This window comes from Oncorhynchus masou, chromosome 1 (assembly GCF_036934945.1).
Source record: "Oncorhynchus masou masou isolate Uvic2021 chromosome 1, UVic_Omas_1.1, whole genome shotgun sequence".
Taxonomy (NCBI): Eukaryota; Metazoa; Chordata; class Actinopteri; order Salmoniformes; family Salmonidae; genus Oncorhynchus; species Oncorhynchus masou.
The window spans coordinates 32,703,545-32,722,005 of record NC_088212.1 but is presented as its reverse complement, the minus strand read 5'-3'; the positions used below and the strand labels follow the sequence as shown (position 1 = coordinate 32,722,005).

Here is an 18,461-nt window from a genome sequence, read left to right as displayed (position 1 = left end):
TGTAAATTGTACAAGGTCTCAGCCATCAACACAGCATCTGAAATCATTTGGTTTTGTGACAGATGTTTTATTCAATACAATACACATAATTGATTAAACAAGCAGACGGCACAGGCAGTTCTCAGGATAACGTGTGTTCCTACTACCACAGTCCAGCAAAATGCCAAATGAGTGCTTTCACAGAATCAGAACCTAGGGAATCTCTGTAATTCATTTTTTTTTACCATGATGAACAGTAGTTATTGTAGGGTGGCTTCTGACAAACTATCTTTCAAACCTTGTTGATTGATGAGGAGGCAGGACTTCCGCCATTATTTATGAGGCGGGCATGTCCAGAGGTAATCAAATTAGGTAAATGAAATGAGATAACCAAGGGGTTTCAACCATTGTATAAACATCCGGTTTGTGGGGGACGGATTTGGAAGGGGTTGGTAATTAGGCTTAGTTATGTTAATTAAGACTATAGGTTAGAGTGAATTAGTTTTGTGTGGGTGTTGTCTGTGACTGATGTCTTTTGATGTCTTTTCATATCATATGGCTTAATGTCAGGTAGAACCTGACCCGGGAGTCGTGATTTATGACCACAGATGTCAAATCTGGGATTAGGGACAGATTTTTTATAGAAGGGTATTTGCACACGACTCCCAGGTCAGGTATTATTATCATAAGTAACATGTAAAATACTATTATAATAAATGTGTAAGATCATTGAAGATCTCTTGCACATGTGAATATAATTATATCCACGGATGCTGCAGACAACAGTTTTCAAGAAGTTACATTGGTGATGGAAAATGTCAGATATTCAAAGACCATCACATCTGCCATCAGTGAAGCTTATGTTAGGAACTCAGTCCTGCCAGTGATTAATTGACAGGTCTTAATCCTGCAGGGCTCCCTGTCAACCTTCAAGTGGATAGACCACTTATCCCAACAGAGATAGGGTGAAAAATTGGAGAGACATTGGTATAAGGGAGGTTGGGGTACTTTCTGGAATGGTCTTTTCACTCACGGGATACAGTAGCTCACCCCAAGAAACCTTTGCAAGGGTTAAATCTGCATAAACATTGTTGATTTACTGTTACCTTAAAATAAGACAGGCCCTCTCGAGACCCCTTTATAATTAAGGTGTGGTGTGTAGTTTGAATTTAGTTCAACTACCACCAAGCTACTGCAAATTTTGGTAGTGTTTTCAGTAGTTAATGACTTTCTCCCCCACGTAGCAGTGTAGATAACTATTGAAGCTACACACTATTTTTTCTGTCACTAAAATAAAATGTGTGAAGTAGGTGAAGTAGGAAAGAATGTCCTTTATCTTTCGGCATCAGAGCTGCTTAATTTACACTGGTCTCCAGAGTGATCCGTTCTTGCTATTCATAGTCTATGACATTTCAGACTTAGATGTCATACTTTGTCAAAGTAGTTTGGATGTAGTGAACAACTTTTCAATCTAGATTTAGTTAAGTCAATTACAATACCCCATAATGATGAATCAAAAACAAGTTTATACTTGTTCATAACAAATTTAATCATTGTTTAGTGTTTCTGTATCAAATCAAGTCATTTGGGGTCATTTTGACACCAACCAAAAACACCTAATTCTGTTTATAGTACTTTGAGAAAATATAATTTTCTGGAGACATGACACATGAATAATCCATACCACCAGAAGTAGAGGGGGACCTTTATCGGTGACTCTTCTAAGATTGTACTTTTCTATACCATGTATCATATGACCGTGTACAACAACAAAAAATTACTTATATATACATTTAGTTCCAGTCAAACCAGCTCATAAAAGTCTGTTAGTGCTATGAATACGTTAGAATGGTAATACAGAGAAACAATTCTCTGAATGTACACATATTGGTGTGTACTCTCAGAAAAAATATATATATTACCAGACTTCCTATAATATCCTCCAATATTCTATATGTGCAACTTGATATGGTATTTGGGTTGCTATAACATTTGACCTGAAGTGACATTGAGGATTTGAGCATGCTTTTTGAAGCATCCTGCCATTGGCACTACCACGCTTATTGTTTCACTAGCAGCGATGCGAATGCTGGCCAAAGGTAAGTAAATAATGAAAACAGCCATATTTTTGGTCATAGTCTCTCGGGATCAATGGGTGAATCACTTTGTTAATAAAATTAAGTAAATGTAAAAATGTTGGTGTACCACCCCTTTAAATGGCAGTAGTTTTTACCACAAGACATAATGACATCATGAACACGTTACTTTTTTACCACATTAGCAACAACCATTTGTGTGAAGATTTAAATTCACTAGTGATGGGGATGGAAAATCTATATTGATATGTAAAAAATGTTTTGATACGATGTGGATATCATATCAGTTTTAGAAATAAGTTACATAAATAACATTGCGTCAGTGTTCCTTTTCTGTTAACTTCAAAGGCTCTGTGAAATTCAGACAACTGCTTGTTGATTGCCCAACGGGCTAAGTGCGAATGCCCTGGGGCTTAAATATACCCAACCAGTTTGAATACAATTTGGGGGCCCATCAACCATCAGCAGACAATTAGGTATGTAGGTAAGTATGCTAAATTGAGGGCCTTTGAGAAGGTCTGTAAGATAGTCATGTTATATACTGTATATAGTCAGTGTTAGGAGAAAAGTACTCTGAACATATATTTTACCAAGCTACCAATTACAGAACCATTCAAGGTTTTTCCTCCTTATTTTTACTATTTTCTACATTGTAAAATAATAGTGAGGACATCAAAACTATGAAATAACACATATGGAATCAAGTAGTAACCAAAACAAAGTGTTAAACAAATCAAAATATATTTTATATTTGAGATTCTTCAAAGTAGAATCTTGATGACAGCTTTGCACACTCTTGGCATTCTCTCAATTAGCTTCATGAGGTAGTCAACTGGAATGCATTTCAATGAACAGGTGTGCCTTGTTAAAAGTTAATTTGTGGAATTTCTTTCCTCAGTCAATATGGAACATTTCAAGAACTTTGAAAGTTTTTCAAGTGCAGTCACAAAAAACCATCAAGCGCTAATGAAACTGACTCTATGAGGACCGTGAAACTAAGAGTTATCAGCCTCATAAATTCACTTAATGTCAAAAACTGGGAGAACAAGAAAACAGGAACTAACAAGAAACAGGAGTACGGGGAAAAAAACAGCTGGTAGGCTTGATGAGACAAGACGAACTGGCAACAGACAAAAAGAAAACACAGGTATAAATGCACAAGGGATAATGGGGAAAATGGGTGACACCTGGAGTGGGGTGGAGACAAACAGAAGACAGGTGAAACAGCTCAGGGTGACAGCTACCACAGCATTCTGCAGCGATACGCCATCCCATCTGGTTTGCGATTAGTGGGACCATTATTGGTTTTTCAACAGGACAATGACCCAACACAACTCCTGGCTGTGTAAGGGCTATTTGACCAAGAAGGAGAGTGATGGAGTGATGTATCAGATGACCTGGCCTCCACGATCTCTCGACCTCAACCCAATTGAGATGGTTAGGGATGAGTTGGACCGCAGAGTGAAGGAAAAGCAGACAACAAGTGCTCAGCATACAGTGGGGCAAAAAAGTATTTAGTCAGCCTCCAATTGTGCAAGTTCTCCCACTGAGAGAGGCCTGTTATTTTCGTCATAGGTACACTTCAACTATGACTATGACAACTATGGACAGACAAAATGAGAAAAAATAATCCAGAAAATCACATTGTAGGATTTTTAATTAATTAATTGGCAAATTATGGTGGAAAATAAGTATTTGGTCCATAACAAAACTTTCTCAATACTTTGTTATATACCCTTTGTTGGCAATGACAGAGGTCAAACGTTTTCTGTAAGTCTTCACAAGGTTTTCACACACTGTTGCTGGTATTTTGGCCCATTCCTCCATGCATATCTCCTCTAGAGCAGTGATGTTTTGTGGCTGTTGCTGGGCAACACGGACTTTCAATTCCCTCCAAAGATTTTCTATGGGTTGAGATCTGAAGACTGGCTAGGCCACTCCAGGACCTTGAAATGCTTCTTACGAAGCCACTCCTTCGTTGCCCGGGTGGTGTGTTTGGGATCATTGTCATGCTGAAAGACCCAGCCACGTTTTATCCTCAATGCCCTTACTGATGGAAGGAGGTTTTCACTCAAAATCTCACGATACATGGCGCCATTCATTCTTTCCTTTACACGGATCAGTCGTCCTGGTCCCTTTGCAGAAAAACAGCCCCAAAGCATGATGTTTCCACCCCCATGCTTCACAGTAGGTATGGTGTTCTTTGGATGCAACTCAGCATTCTTTGTCCTCCAAACACGACGAGTTGAGTTTTTACCAAAAAGTTATATTTTGGTTTCATCTGACCATATGACATTTTCCCAATCTTCTTCTGGATCATTCAAATGCTCTCTAGCAAACTTCAGACGGGCCTGGACATGTACTGGCTTAAGCAGGGGGACACGTCTGGCACTGCAGGATTTGAGTCCCTGGCGGCGTAGTGTGTTACTGATGGTAGGCTTTGTTACTTTGGTCCCAGCTCTCTGCAGGTCATTCACTAGGTCCCCCCGTGTGGTTCTGGGATTTTTGCTCACCGTTCTTGTGATCATTTTGACCCCACGGGGTGAGATCTTGTGTGGAGCACCAGATCAAGGGAGATCATCAGTGGTCTTGTATGTCTTCCATTTCCTAATAATTGCTCCCACAGTTGATCTCTTCAAACCAAGCTGCTTACCTATTGCAGATTCAGTCTTCCCAGCCTGGTGCAGGTCTACAATTTTGTTTCTGGTGTCCTTTGACAGCTCTTTGGTCTTGGCCATAGTGGAGCTTGGAGTGTGACTGTTTGAGGTTGTGGACAGGTGTCTTTTATACTGATAACAAGTTCAAACAGGTGCCATTAATACAGGTAACGAGTGGAAGACAGAGGAGCCTCTTAAAGAAGAAGTTACAGGTCTGTGAGAGCCAGAAATCTTGCTTGTTTGTAGGTGACCAAATACTTATTTTCCACCATAATTTGCAAATAAACTGGAATTTGTTTTCTCATTTTGTCTGTCATAGTTGAAGTGTACCTATGATGAAAATTACAGGCCTCTCTCATCTTTTTAAGTGGGAGAACTTGCACAATTGGTGGCTGACTAAATACTTTTTTGCCCCACTGTATGTGGGAACTCCTTCAAGACTGTTGGAAAAGCATTCCTCGTGAAGCTGAGAATTCCAAGAGTGTGCAAAGCTGTCATTAAGGCAAAGGGTGGCAATTTGAAGAAATATATAAAATACATTTTGATTTGTTTGACACTTTTTGGGTTACTACTTGATTCCATATGTGTTATTTCATAGTTTTGATGTCGGCACTATTATTCTACAATGTAGAAAATAGTAAATATAAAGAAAAACCATTGAATGAGTAGGTGTGTCCAAACTTTTGACTGGTACTGTACTTCATGCTGGAAGAAGTTAAGCTACACTAAAGCTTACCTTAACATGCTGACCATACCGCTCCCATCGCATGTTAGATGTTATTCAATTATTGAATCAACACTGCTCACACGCGCCAACGAGCGTCTGCGTTGCCAAGCGCTTAAGTAGAAGTCAGTTTTATTTGTGAAGCTGAAGGAGGTGCAAGTCCTGCCTCTCCCATCTCCTCATTGGTTAATAGAAGCAGATACCCACATGCCATCTCCTCATTGGTTATACCCACGTGGGTGATTGAAAGATGAACTGAGTTCGGTCAGTCGTCGTGGTAACTATGAAAGTTAGATGCCAATTGCCATATAAAGTCCAAAGAAGAAAAGCCTGGAAGGAGGAGAGTTGACTTGAAACGATTCGGTTGACCGTTTCATGTGTGGATTAATTGTCGGAGTAGAGGACCTTGTGCATTTAATGTAAAATAACAACTCAACATTTATATCCCAGAACTAATTATCTAGAAACAGCATGCTATCTTAATAGGACAAATTAGCTAGCAACTGCAAGATAGCCAACTAAATTGCCATAAATGTGTAATGCTTTTCGACCCTTCCCCAAAATAACAATTGGTTCAGAGTTTGTTTTGATATTTCTACCTGCGTGTCGTGATCGTGTTTGGTGTGTGGGGACAAAAATCAATTTGGGCACAATGGTGCGTGGCCGGTTTGGATACAGTGTTAGAACATATATTGGACTTAACTAAGGTAAAGACTCATGTGAAGGCCTAATTACAGAGGAGGAACTTCTAGATGCAATTAAAGTCTTGTAGTCTGGGAAAACTCCAGGGCTTGATGGTATACCAGTTGAGGCATAACAAATATTTTTCGATGTACTCAAACTACCATTATTAAGATGTTATTACTACTCAAATAAAAATGGTAGATTATCAGATACTCAGCAAGAAGGTCTGATTGTACTATTACTGAAACATGACCCAGGTTCTAAATATAAAGATTCAGTCCACCTAAAAACTGGGGACCCCTTACACTTAAGTGTTGTGATGCCAAAATTCTAGCAAAATGCATAGCGCAAAAAATTTAAAAAGGTATTGTCAGATATTATTTATCCTAATCAGACAGCTTTTAACATGGACGATACATTGGAGATAATATAAGACAAGTACTAGAAACAATAGAACACATTTGAGAAACCAGGTCTGGTATTCATAGCCGACCTTGACAAGGCCTTTGATAAAGTATGACTGGAATTTATATATAAACGCCTGGACAATCTCCTATACAATGGTTTAAAGTTTTGTATAGTAACCCTAGGTGTAAAATAGTAAATAATGGCTGCTTCTCAGAAAGTATTAACAACTGTCTAGTGGAGTAAAACAAGGATGTCCACTGTCAGCAAATCTATTTATTATGGCTATCGAAGGGTTAGCTATTTAAAATAAATATATATATACATCAAATGTATATAGTTGAAGTCGGAAGTTTACATAAACTGAGTTTAAATGTATTTGGCTAAAATCCTTCACAATTCCTGATATTTAATCCAAGTAAAAATTCCCTGTCTTAGGTCAGTTAGGTTCACCACTTTATTTTAAGAATGTGAAATGTCAGAATAATAGTAGAGAGAATTATTTATTTCAGCTTTTATTGCTTTCATCACATTCCCAGTGGGTCAGAGGTTTACATACACTCAATTAGTATTTGGTAGCATCGCCTTTAAATTGTTTAACTTGGGTCAAACGTTTCGGGTAGCCTTCCACAAGCTTCCCACAATAAGTTGGGTCAATTTTGGCCCATTCCTCCTGACAGAGCTTGTGTAACTGAGTCAGGTTTGTAGGCCTCCTTGCTCACACACACACATTTTCAGTTCTGCCCACACATTTTATATGGGATTGAGGTCAGGGCTTTGTGATGGCCACTCCAATACCTTGATTTTGTTGTCCTTAAGCCTTAAGCCAACTTTGGAAGTATGCTTGGGGTCATTGTCCATTTAGAAGACCCATTTGCGACCAAGGTTTAACTTCCTGACTGATGTCTTGAGATGTTGCTTCAACATATACACATAATTTTCTTTCCTCGTGATGCCATCTATTTTGTGAAGTGCACCAGTCCCTCCTGCAGCAAAGCACCCCCACAACATGATGCTGCCACCCCCTTGCTTCACGGTTGGGATGGTGTTCTACAGCTGCAAGCCTCCCCCTTTTCCTCCAAACATAACAATGGTCATTATGGCCAAGCAGTTCTATTTTTCTTTCATCAGACCAGAGGACATTTCTCCAAAAAGTACAATCTTTGTCTCCATATGCAGTTGCAAATTGTAACCTGGCATTTTATGGTGGTTTTGGAGCAGTGGCTTCTTCCTTGCTGAGGGGCCTTTCAGGTTTTGGCGATATAGGACTCGTTTTACTGTGGATATAGATACTTTTGTACCCATTTCCTCCAGCATCTTCACAATGTCCTTGTTGTTCTGGGATTGATTTGCTCTTTTCGCATCAAAGTACGTTCATCTCTAGGAGACAGAATGTGTCTTTTTCCTAAGTGGTATGATGACTGGGTGGTCACATGTTGTTTATACTTGCGTACTATTGTTTGTACAGATGAACGTGGTACCTTCAGGCATTTGGAAATTGCTCCCAAGGATGAACCAGACATGTGGAGGTCTACCATTTTGGCTGCTTTCTTTTCATTTTCCCATGATGTCAAGCAAAGAGGCAATGAGTTTGAAGGTAGGCCTTGAAATACATTCACAGGTACACCTCCAATTGACTCAAACGATGTCAATTAGCCTATCAGAAGCTTCTAAAGCCATGACATAATTTCCCAAGCTGTTTAAAGGCACAGTCAATTTAGTGTATGTAAACGTCTGACCTACTGGAATTGTGGTACAGTGAGTTTGTAACGGCTTTCATCCAACTCCTCCTCTGACCAAGAGGTGGAACAAGGATCGGACCAAAATGCAACGTGGTTCGTTCGATACATCTTTAATGTTGAAGAACACAAACAATACAAAACAACAAACGTCGAAAACCGAAACAGCCCTGACTGGTGCAACAAACACAGAGACAGGAACAATCACCCACAAACACACAGTGAAACCCAGGCTACCTAAATATGGTTCCCAGTCAGAGACAACGATAATCACCTGACTCTGATTGAGAACCGCCTCAGGCAGCCATAGACTAATCTATACACCCCACACAACCCCAAGACGAAACACACTACAAATAAACCCATGTCACACCCTGGCCTGACCCAATACATGAAGATAACATAATAAATATAGACCAGGGCGTGACAGAGTTATAAGTGAAATAATCTGTCTGCAAACAATTGTTTGTCATGACAAATTAAGTGTCGTGCACAAAGTAGATGTCCTAACTGACCAAAACTATAGTTTGTGAACAACAAGTGTGTGTGTGTGTGTGTATATAGCCACAATTCTCACGCCCTGACCTTAGAGAGCCTGTTTATTTCTCTATTTGGTTAGGTCAGGGTGTGATATGGGTGGGCATTCTAGTTTTCTATTTCTTTGTTGGCCGGGTTTGGTTCCCAATCAGACGCAGCTGTCTATCGTTGTCTCTGATTGGGAATCATATTTAGGCAGCCTGTTTTCCACCTGAGTTTGTGGGATCTTGTTTTTTTCCACAGTTGCTGTATAGCCCTGCAGAACTTTACGTTCATTGAGCTTTTGTTGGTTTTGGGTGTTCATCTAAAATAAAGTAATATGTACACTTTCCACGCTGCGCATTGGTCTCATTCTGACGACGGACGTAACAACAATCTGCAAAATTAAAGCTGATCTACACCCCTCTACTAGTATTAGTGTATGGGATGTAAAATGTAAACCATAATTCTAGAAAATGGATGTATGCAACATCAGTGGATATAATTGTGTGTGAGAGATCCTTTGTCATCTTAAAAATCTGATCAAATAATATTTTAAATGTAATATGTTCATAGTACATCAATCAATTCTGTGAAACCAGACTTTAAGGTTATCAAATTGGTGCTATCAGACAATATCCACTTTAACCTGTCACCCCGTTTCTCCCTACTTACAGTGCCTTGCGAAAGTATTCGGCCCCCTTGAACTTTGCGACCTTTTGCCACATTTCAGGCTTCAAACATAAAGATATAAAACTGTATTTTTTTGTGAAGAATCAACAACAAGTGGGACACAATCATGAAGTGGAACGACATTTATTGGATATTTCAAACTTTTTTAACAAATCAAAAACTGAAAAATTGGGTGTGCAAAATTATTCAGCCCCTTTACTTTCAGTGCAGCAAACTGTCTCCAGAAGTTCAGTGAGGATCTCTGAATGATCCAACGTTGACCTAAATGACTAATGATGATAAATACAATCCACCTGTGTGTAATCAAGTCTCCGTATAAATGCACCTGCACTGTGATAGTCTCAGAGGTCCGTTAAAAGCGCAGAGAGCATCATGAAGAACAAGGAACACACCAGGCAGGCCCGAGATACTGTTGTGAAGAAGTTTAAAGCCGGATTTGGATACAAAAAGATTTCCCAAGCTTTAAACATCCCAAGGAGCACTGTGCAAGCGATAATAAAATGGAAGTGGAAGGAGTATCAGACCACTGCAAATCTACCAAGACCTGGCCGTCCCTCTAAACTTTCAGCTCATACAAGGAGAAGACTGATCAGAGATGCAGCCAAGAGGCCCATGATCACTCTGGATGAACTGCAGAAATCTACAGCTGAGGTGGGAGACTCTGTCCATAGGACAACAATCAGTCGTATATTGCACAAATCTGGCCTTTATGAAAGAGTGGCAAGAAGAAAGCCATTTCTTAAAGATATCCATAAAAAGTGTCGTTTAACGTTTGCCACAAGCCACCTGGGAGACACACCAAACATGTGGAAGAAGGTGCTCTGGTCAGATGAAACCAAAATTAAAATTTTTGACAACAATGCAAAACGTTATGTTTGGCGTAAAAGCAACACAGCTCATCACACCATCCCCACTGTCAAACATGGTGGTGGCAGCATCATGGTTTGGGCCTGCTTTTCTTCAGCAGGGACAGGGAAGATGGTTAAAATTGATGGGAAGATGGATGGAGCCAAATACAGGACCATTCTGGAAGAAAACCTGATGGAGTCTGCAAAAGACCTGAGACTAAGACGGAGATTTGTCTTCCAACAAGACAATGATCCAAAACATACAGCAAAATCTACAATGGAATGGTTCAAAAATAAACATATCCAGGTGTTAGAATGGCCAAGTCAAAGTCCAGACCTGAATCCAATCGAGAATCTGTGGAAAGAACTGAAAACTGCTGTTCACAAATGCTCTCCATCCAACCTCACTGAGCTCGAGCTGTTTTGCAAGGAGGAATGGGGAAAAATTTCAGTCTCTCGCAAAACTGATAGAGACATACCCCAAGCGACTTACAGCTGTAATCGCAGCAAAAGGTGGCGCTACAAAGTATTAACTTAAGGGGGCTGAATAATTTTGCACGCCCAATTTCTCAGTTTTTGATTTGTTAAAAAAGTTTGAAATATCCAATAAATGTCGTTCCACTTCATGATTGTGTCCCACTTGTTGTTGATTCTTCACAAAAAAATACAGTTTTATATCTTTATGTTTGAAGCCTGAAATGTGGCAAAAGGTCGCAAAATTCAAGGGGGCCGAATACTTTCGCAAGGCACTGTACATCTACCACCCAGACTCGTCTACATCTACCACCCAGAATCAACTATTTTTATGCAGATTTAACCCTCGCAAAGGCTTATGCGGGTGATCTACTGTATCCCGTGTGATGATGTAGATCTTTGAACATCAGACATTTTCCATCACCAACGTAACTTGTTGAAAACTGTTGCCTGCAGCGTCAGTGGATAGAATTATATTCATATGGGCATGAGATCTTCAATGATCTTACAAATGTAATAATATTTTAAATGTTACATATCTTAATATGTGTAACTATCTTTTTGTGAGTACAAACATCCTTCTATAGAAATTAGTCCCTAATCCCAGATTTGACATCTGGAGTCATAAATCATGACTCCCAGGTCAAGTTCTACCTAACATTACGTCAGATGATATAAACAGACATTAAATCACAGACAACACCCACACAAAGCTAATTATAGAGTCTTAATTAAACATAACAAAACCTAATTACCAACCTCCCAAATCATGGGTGAAACCACTTGCGTCTCATTTAATTACAACTGGACACGGACCCCTAAAATCATGGTGGAAGTCCCATCCCCCTATTCAATCAATCAAAGAGATGTGAAAGATAGTTTGACAGAAGCCAACCTACTATAACTACTATGAACACATACAAACACTTCACTTCAATTATCTGCTATGAAGCAAGTGTATGAAATATGGAAAAAAATGGCACGTGTAATTACCATTAATAACAGTTTGTCAGCTCATAAAATAATAATATAATAAAATAATGTTAATACACATTCAGCGATTAGGTTGGATAACATAGCGTGGATGTGTCAAGGAAACAGAAAAATGTAATTTGCCACAAACTTGCATGAACAATTCTAAATGGTCAGAAAATGCAGCATGAAATGTATATCATGACAAATAGTTCAAAGTGAAGTGGAACTACAGTATAACCTGAAAATGTAGTCCTTAATTATTATTCACTATTAATAAAATTGTGTTTATTAATCTGAAACCATTTGTGGTTGGTCATTTGTTTGTATATTGTCACCCTAAACAGGAAACTGCTTTTGAGCGGTCTTTTGTGCAACAAGTTTAAATGACTTACCCCTCTAAGAAAACCACTGCATTGTTGTTACTTCTATTGACATTGTTCTAATAAGTGATGATACTGATGCCAATGCCATAAAATGTACTGTTGATATATCACACATGAACTTCCATCCCAACTTCTTAACCTGAATTTAAGGACAATCCATTGGGCACAATATGTCATTTCAAAGTGGATAATTGGGTAATATTTGGTTGAGACGTTGATCAATGAGATTGCAACCTAGATTACAGTTCAAAAGTTTGGGGTCACTTAGAAATGCCCTTGTTTTTGAAAGAAAATACAATTTTTTGTCCACAGAGTTCCTCTGTCCAGTGTCTGTGTTCTTTTACCCATCTTAATCTTTTATTTTTATTGGCGAGTCTGAGATGTGACTTTTTCTTTTCAACTCTGCCTAGAAGGCCAGCATCCCGGAGTCACCTCTTCACTGTTGACATTGAGACTGGTATTTTGTGGGTACTATTTAATGAAGATGCCAGTTGAGGACTTGTGAGAAGTCTGTTTCTCAAACTAGACAGACACTCTAATGTACTTGTCCTCTTGCTCAGTTGTGCACCAGGGCCTCCCACTCTTTCTATTCTGGTTAGAGCCTGTTTGCGCTGTTCTGTGAAGGGAGAAGTACACAGCATTGTACGAGACCTTCAGTTTCTTGGCAATTTCTCACATGAAATAGCCTTCATTTCTCAGAACAAGAATAGACTGAGTTTCAGAATAAAGGTCTCTGTTACTTCCCATTTTGAGCCTGTACTCAAACCCACAAATGCTGATGCTCCAGATACTCAACTTTTTTATATCAGCAAAACAGTTTTTAGCTGTGCTAACATAATTGCAAAGGGGTTTTCTAATGATCAATTAGCATTTTAATATGTTTAAGCTAATCCAGGTTTATCAACGTGACATTGGAACACAGGAGTGATGGTTGCTGATAATGGGCGTCTGTACGCCTATGTAGATATTCCATTAAATATATATTTTTTTTAATCAGCTGTTTCCAGCTACAATAGTCATTTACATCATTCACAATGTTTACATTGTATTTATGATCAATTTGATGTTATTTTAAATGGACAAAAAAAAAGAATTTTCTTTCAAAAATAAGGACATTTCTAAGTGATCCCAAACTTTTGAACGGTAGTGTATATTCACCCACTCAAAAAGACAACCAAAAGTCAGTTGAATTTCCAATTATCACTATGCTTTTAACAATCTAAAAAGCACAACCAAATTCCAATGGAAAAACAATGTCAGATTTTTGGTTTAGTTGTCACCCTATCAATGCACTTTCAACCATTTAAAAGCACAACCTGGTTAAAATTAGAATATTTTGTTTATTTGTATAACAGATTGTTTTATCACTGGTCTACATGAAAAGTATATGGTGCAACCATCTCCCCAGACTTCTGCATGCTATCTTGAACATGCTTTATGATCACATAAGAAATGTATACAGTTACAGTAAACTCAAAATGTGGCCGTGGATGTGTTACTCATTTTAAAAGGTTGAACGTTACATTAAGATTAACTTTAGGGTATTTACTGTATTACAAATGTAATATTGAACTGTGTTTGGTTGACAACGCAACCAAATATTAACAGAGTCACTGGCTTAATCCCATTCTTTAACTTGTATTTTTGGTTGAGTTGGAGACGTGAATCTAACATATCTAACTTGATATGGGCTATTTATTGTATTTTAAAAGTGATATTGAATTGGGTTTGGTCGTCAACCCTACCAAACATCAACATTTGAAGGAGATGTATTTTCGGCTTGGATTGTTCCATTGACTTAATCTGGCTTTAATATCTTCTGCTTGGATAGTGCCACTGACTTAGTCTGGCTTTAATTCCAGTTAGTCTACAAATTAATAACTGATATGTTGGATTCACGTCTCCATCTCAACCAAAAATCTAAGTTAAAAAATAGGACTAGATCAAATCAAACTTTAAATGCACTTTACATTCTTTAACATAGATGTTTGGTTGAGAGGGAGACATTAATTCATTTTTTTTCTGCAAATTAATAATTTATAAATTGATTATGGCAGACTGTCAGTGGCACAGATGGAACTATCCAAGGCGTAGTTACAGTACATCCCTGGGTGGGATCTCCTTCAAAATGTTGATATTTGGTTGTGTTGACATCAACGCATCATCACGCTGTAATGCTGAACTTCAGTTGATTGGAATTTAAAGGCTATGTTCCCTCGTTAGCGGAGACCACATTCACAGTAAACGCTGCATTCAGGGTCTTCAGAAAGTATTCCCATCCCTTTTCTTTATCCACATTTTGATGAGTTACAGCCTGAATTTATAATGGATTACATTTAGATTTTTTGGGGTCACTGGCCTACATACAATACTTCATAATGTCAAAGTGGAATAATGTTTTTCAAAATGTATACAAATTAATTCAAAATTAAAAGCTGAAATGTCCTGAGTCAATAAGTTTTCAATCACTTTATTATGGCAAGCATAAAGTTCAGGAGTAAAAATGTGCTTAACAAGTCACATAATACGTTGTATGGACTCACTCTGTGTGCAATAGTGTTTAACATGATTTTTAATGACTCTCTCATCTCTGTACCTCACACATACAGATAATTGTAAGGTCCCTCAGTCAAGCAGTGAATGTCAAAAACTGATTCAATCATAAAGACCACAGAGGTTTTCAAATTCCTTGCAGGTAAGGGCACCTATTGGTAGATGTTTTTAATTTTTTAAATTAAAAAGCAGACAATGAATATCCCTTTGAGGATGGTGAAGTTATTCATTACATTTTGGATGGCGTAGCATTACACCCAGTCACTACAAAAGATACAGGCATCCTTCCTAACTCAATTGCCGGAGAAAAAGGAAACCGCTCAAGGATTTCACCATGAGGGAGAAAACTGAGGATGGATCAACATTGTAGGTACTCCTGTACAGAATAAAAAATATTCAAAAACAAGCATCCTGTTTGCAACAAGGAAATAATGTAATACTGCAAAAAAATGTGGCAAAGCAATTGACTTTTTGTCCTGAATACAAAGTGTTATGTTTGGGGGCAAATCCAATACAACACATTACTGAGGACCACTCTCCATATTTTCAAGCATAGTGGTGGTTGCATCAAGTTATGGGCATGCTTGTAATAATTTTTCAGGATAAAAAAAAAAAAAAATACCTGGCTCCGTCTGCTTTCCACCAGACACTGGAAACCCAAAATACAAGGCCAAATCTACACAGGAGTTGCTTACCAAGAAGACAGTGAATGTTCCTGAGTGGCCGAGTTACAGTTCTGACTTAAATCTACAGCAAGAACGGAAAATGGTTGTCTAGCTATGATCAATAATCAATTTGACAGAGCATGAAGAATTTGGCTGTAAGAAAAAATGTGGAATAAGTCAAGGGGTATGAATACTTTCTGAAGACACTGTAAGTAGGCTCCATTGGAAATTTAAAATTGGGAAATCTGTAGCGCTTCAGTGATACCTGATATTTAGATTGAATCGAGCCCTAAATATCATTACATTTCGCTAGGCCTTTTGTTTGTTGAATTCTGCGTTGAATTCAAACAATAGCTGTTGATGACTTTGCAAAGGTTATATAGGCCTAAATGGCATCATTGATTATTAATTTGCTCTGTTAGACCTACTCCTTGTAAAAATAGCACATTGGTAATAGTCAGTGAAAAATATCATAGCTAAGCTGGGCTTGGCTTGGTTAAAACCCTTGATAGGAGACCAGAGGGTAGCTGTAGACAAATCAATTCTCCAGTACATTGTGTTAAGGTACAGATTCAACATATATTTTATACAAGGTTTGTCTTTGTAGAAACATGATTACCATGATGACATAATCCTGTGGTTAAAATGTCACCCTCAAAACAGTTGATTACTTTTTTCAAATCCAATTTATTTTCCACTTAATTTGTATAGTGATGTGCAATCTAAGTTTGTCAATGTATAGTTTGGGCAGTTTGTGCCCAGTGGGAAGGTTAATTCTATGTGTTTTAACCTGTGCACTTGGATTCCTATTTATCAGCACATCCCCTTATAATACCAAACCCGGGCATAAGTACACACACACGACAGGTTTCCTTTTGAACTAATTAGGCTCACATTGTAGGATCACTCCTTTCACTGTGAAGTGAAGCCAAAATGGGGCAAACATCATGTCAGTGTACTATTTAACTAGATGGAAAGAAGACTGGCCAACAGTTAATTGTCACGGATAAAAAAAATCTCACAAATGTGGATTTTACTCTGTATTGCGTCACATTTGCACCTGTTCTTTTCAGAGGGGCCTGAGACATCAAACATTGAACATGAGGTTAAGAAGGAATATGATTTTATTCACTCCAGAAAATAACAGGTGCAAACCCATCTAACCAAAATAAACTGAAACTTTAAAGAATTACTTGATACAATTCATCACATTTCTCCTTAGTTGGTCTATAAGGATGGGTCTGTTACATATTACTTTGTACATTATTGGTAACGTTTAATTTCTAGTGGCATCAATAAACCTTTCAGATCAACGTTAACAACAAAAGAAAAACATATAACATTATGATGTGTGATAAACCTCCATAACAAGTTACAACAATGATTTAGGCTTTGTCCATACTAATAATGATATTTGGAAATAGTTCATTTAAAAATAATCCATCAGGCACTACGTGTACTGGAAAGCTTATGTATGACACATGAAGTGTTACCCATGAACAGTAGGTATGAAACTGAACATGTGACAGATGAAAAAAACAACAAAAAACAAGCTGTGAACAAGCACAGCTTTTAAGAAACAATCTTATTTGTAAAGGACTGTTTGTACAAAGGCCATTCCTTTTATAACTTGTAGCATGTGGGCAGGAGTCTAACGTGGGAAGGAGAGCTTAAATTAAAGCTAAACAACAGGGTGCACCTTGTTTTTGAAAAAGAAAGTGAAGTAGTGAAGAACACTTAAGGGTGAAAGTAATGGTGCAGAATTATTGCATGGGTGGTATAGTGTAAATACCTATGAGTATCAGTTAATTGCATAAATCCTTCTATTATTATTTTATTCTGCGAACACCTAGTATAAACCCAATAGGCTATTCATGTGTAATGTCTAAATAATTAATAACATGTCAACAAAGATGTAGACTATTGTTTAAAGCCAATTTTGAGTCATATGACATTGTCGAGTAACACCGGAACCTGATAGCAGTTTATTAAACCCTTCCCCTTCTGAACAAAGGAGCAACCTGAACCTTCACATGTTAATCCCTTTACCCGTGCCAAGTAGGCCTACTGTACATATGCGCTCATTAAAATATCATTGTCTCTTTGCTGGACTCTTCCAGGTTGGCTAAAACCAACAATAAATGGTGGATAAAGGCTAAACATGTGAGGCTTGGGAACCATAGGCCTGTGGATAATACTCACCTTTGAACAAGGGGCAGATTGTGGCTAGAGCATGCACCGGTCCCAGACGGGTGTACTGCCCAATAGCAAACTCCATGAAGAGAAGGGGGATGCCACACAGAAACAGCATGAGAAAGTAAGGAATGAGAAAGGCACCTAAACGAAGGGAGATATGGAGCCAAATAGATTAGTAACACAAGAAGTGTTCAAGATAAACTGCAAATTAAACAAGACATGTATTGTTTTTCTGGACCCCCGCAAGGCCGGAGTTTGTTAAGCGTAACATTTCACAAAGCTATACACAGTGTCACAAAATGCTGGCTGGTGGCAATAACATATGTTGGAAATTCAAACATTGCTGATTGTAAAATAAATGTCTGATGCAACATACTAATCAGCTACCAATATATAGTTTTATTTGAATATACAACTGTCCTGTATAGGCTACTTGAACCTGCATGACATGAGCAGTCCTCACGCTACCTCCCAGCTTGTATAGAAAGTTGTTGTGCGTGAAACCAGTCTATTAATGCCAAATAATACAGTCAGTCCACCCTCAAATCACTAGCTTAGTGGGGATTGTTTCATTCTGCAGTGTACAATCTATAGCTATATACTGTATTTGGCTGCTATTTATACACTTTTTTTAAATGACACATGAAACACAACCAAAAAAAGAGAAAAAAAAGTTGTCGGCTTGAGGATAAATTCAGCCATTATTTATTGTTGAACTCAGCGGATTTTGTCTGGCTAATAGCCTACACAAATGGGCTGCAATATTCAAAGTAAATTCAATTAAATCAAATTAAATCCGACAAGAGACTCCCCGGTCTCCTGAAGTCCTCCTTTTTTGTATGCAAATGTTTTCACTACGGCCTGTAGGTCAATT

General features: G+C 38.2%; 1 protein-coding gene across 1 annotated transcript in view; it reads right to left on the bottom strand.

The window, feature by feature from the left end:
- LOC135542280 (sodium- and chloride-dependent GABA transporter ine-like) overlaps nucleotides 1-18,461 on the bottom strand; it is a 68,220-nt gene that overhangs the window by 46,630 nt on the left and 3,129 nt on the right. The window contains exon 2 of the mRNA XM_064969127.1: nucleotides 17,594-17,728. Within this exon, the coding sequence (XP_064825199.1) occupies nucleotides 17,594-17,728 (135 nt within the window). The remainder of the gene's footprint in view (nucleotides 1-17,593; nucleotides 17,729-18,461) is intronic.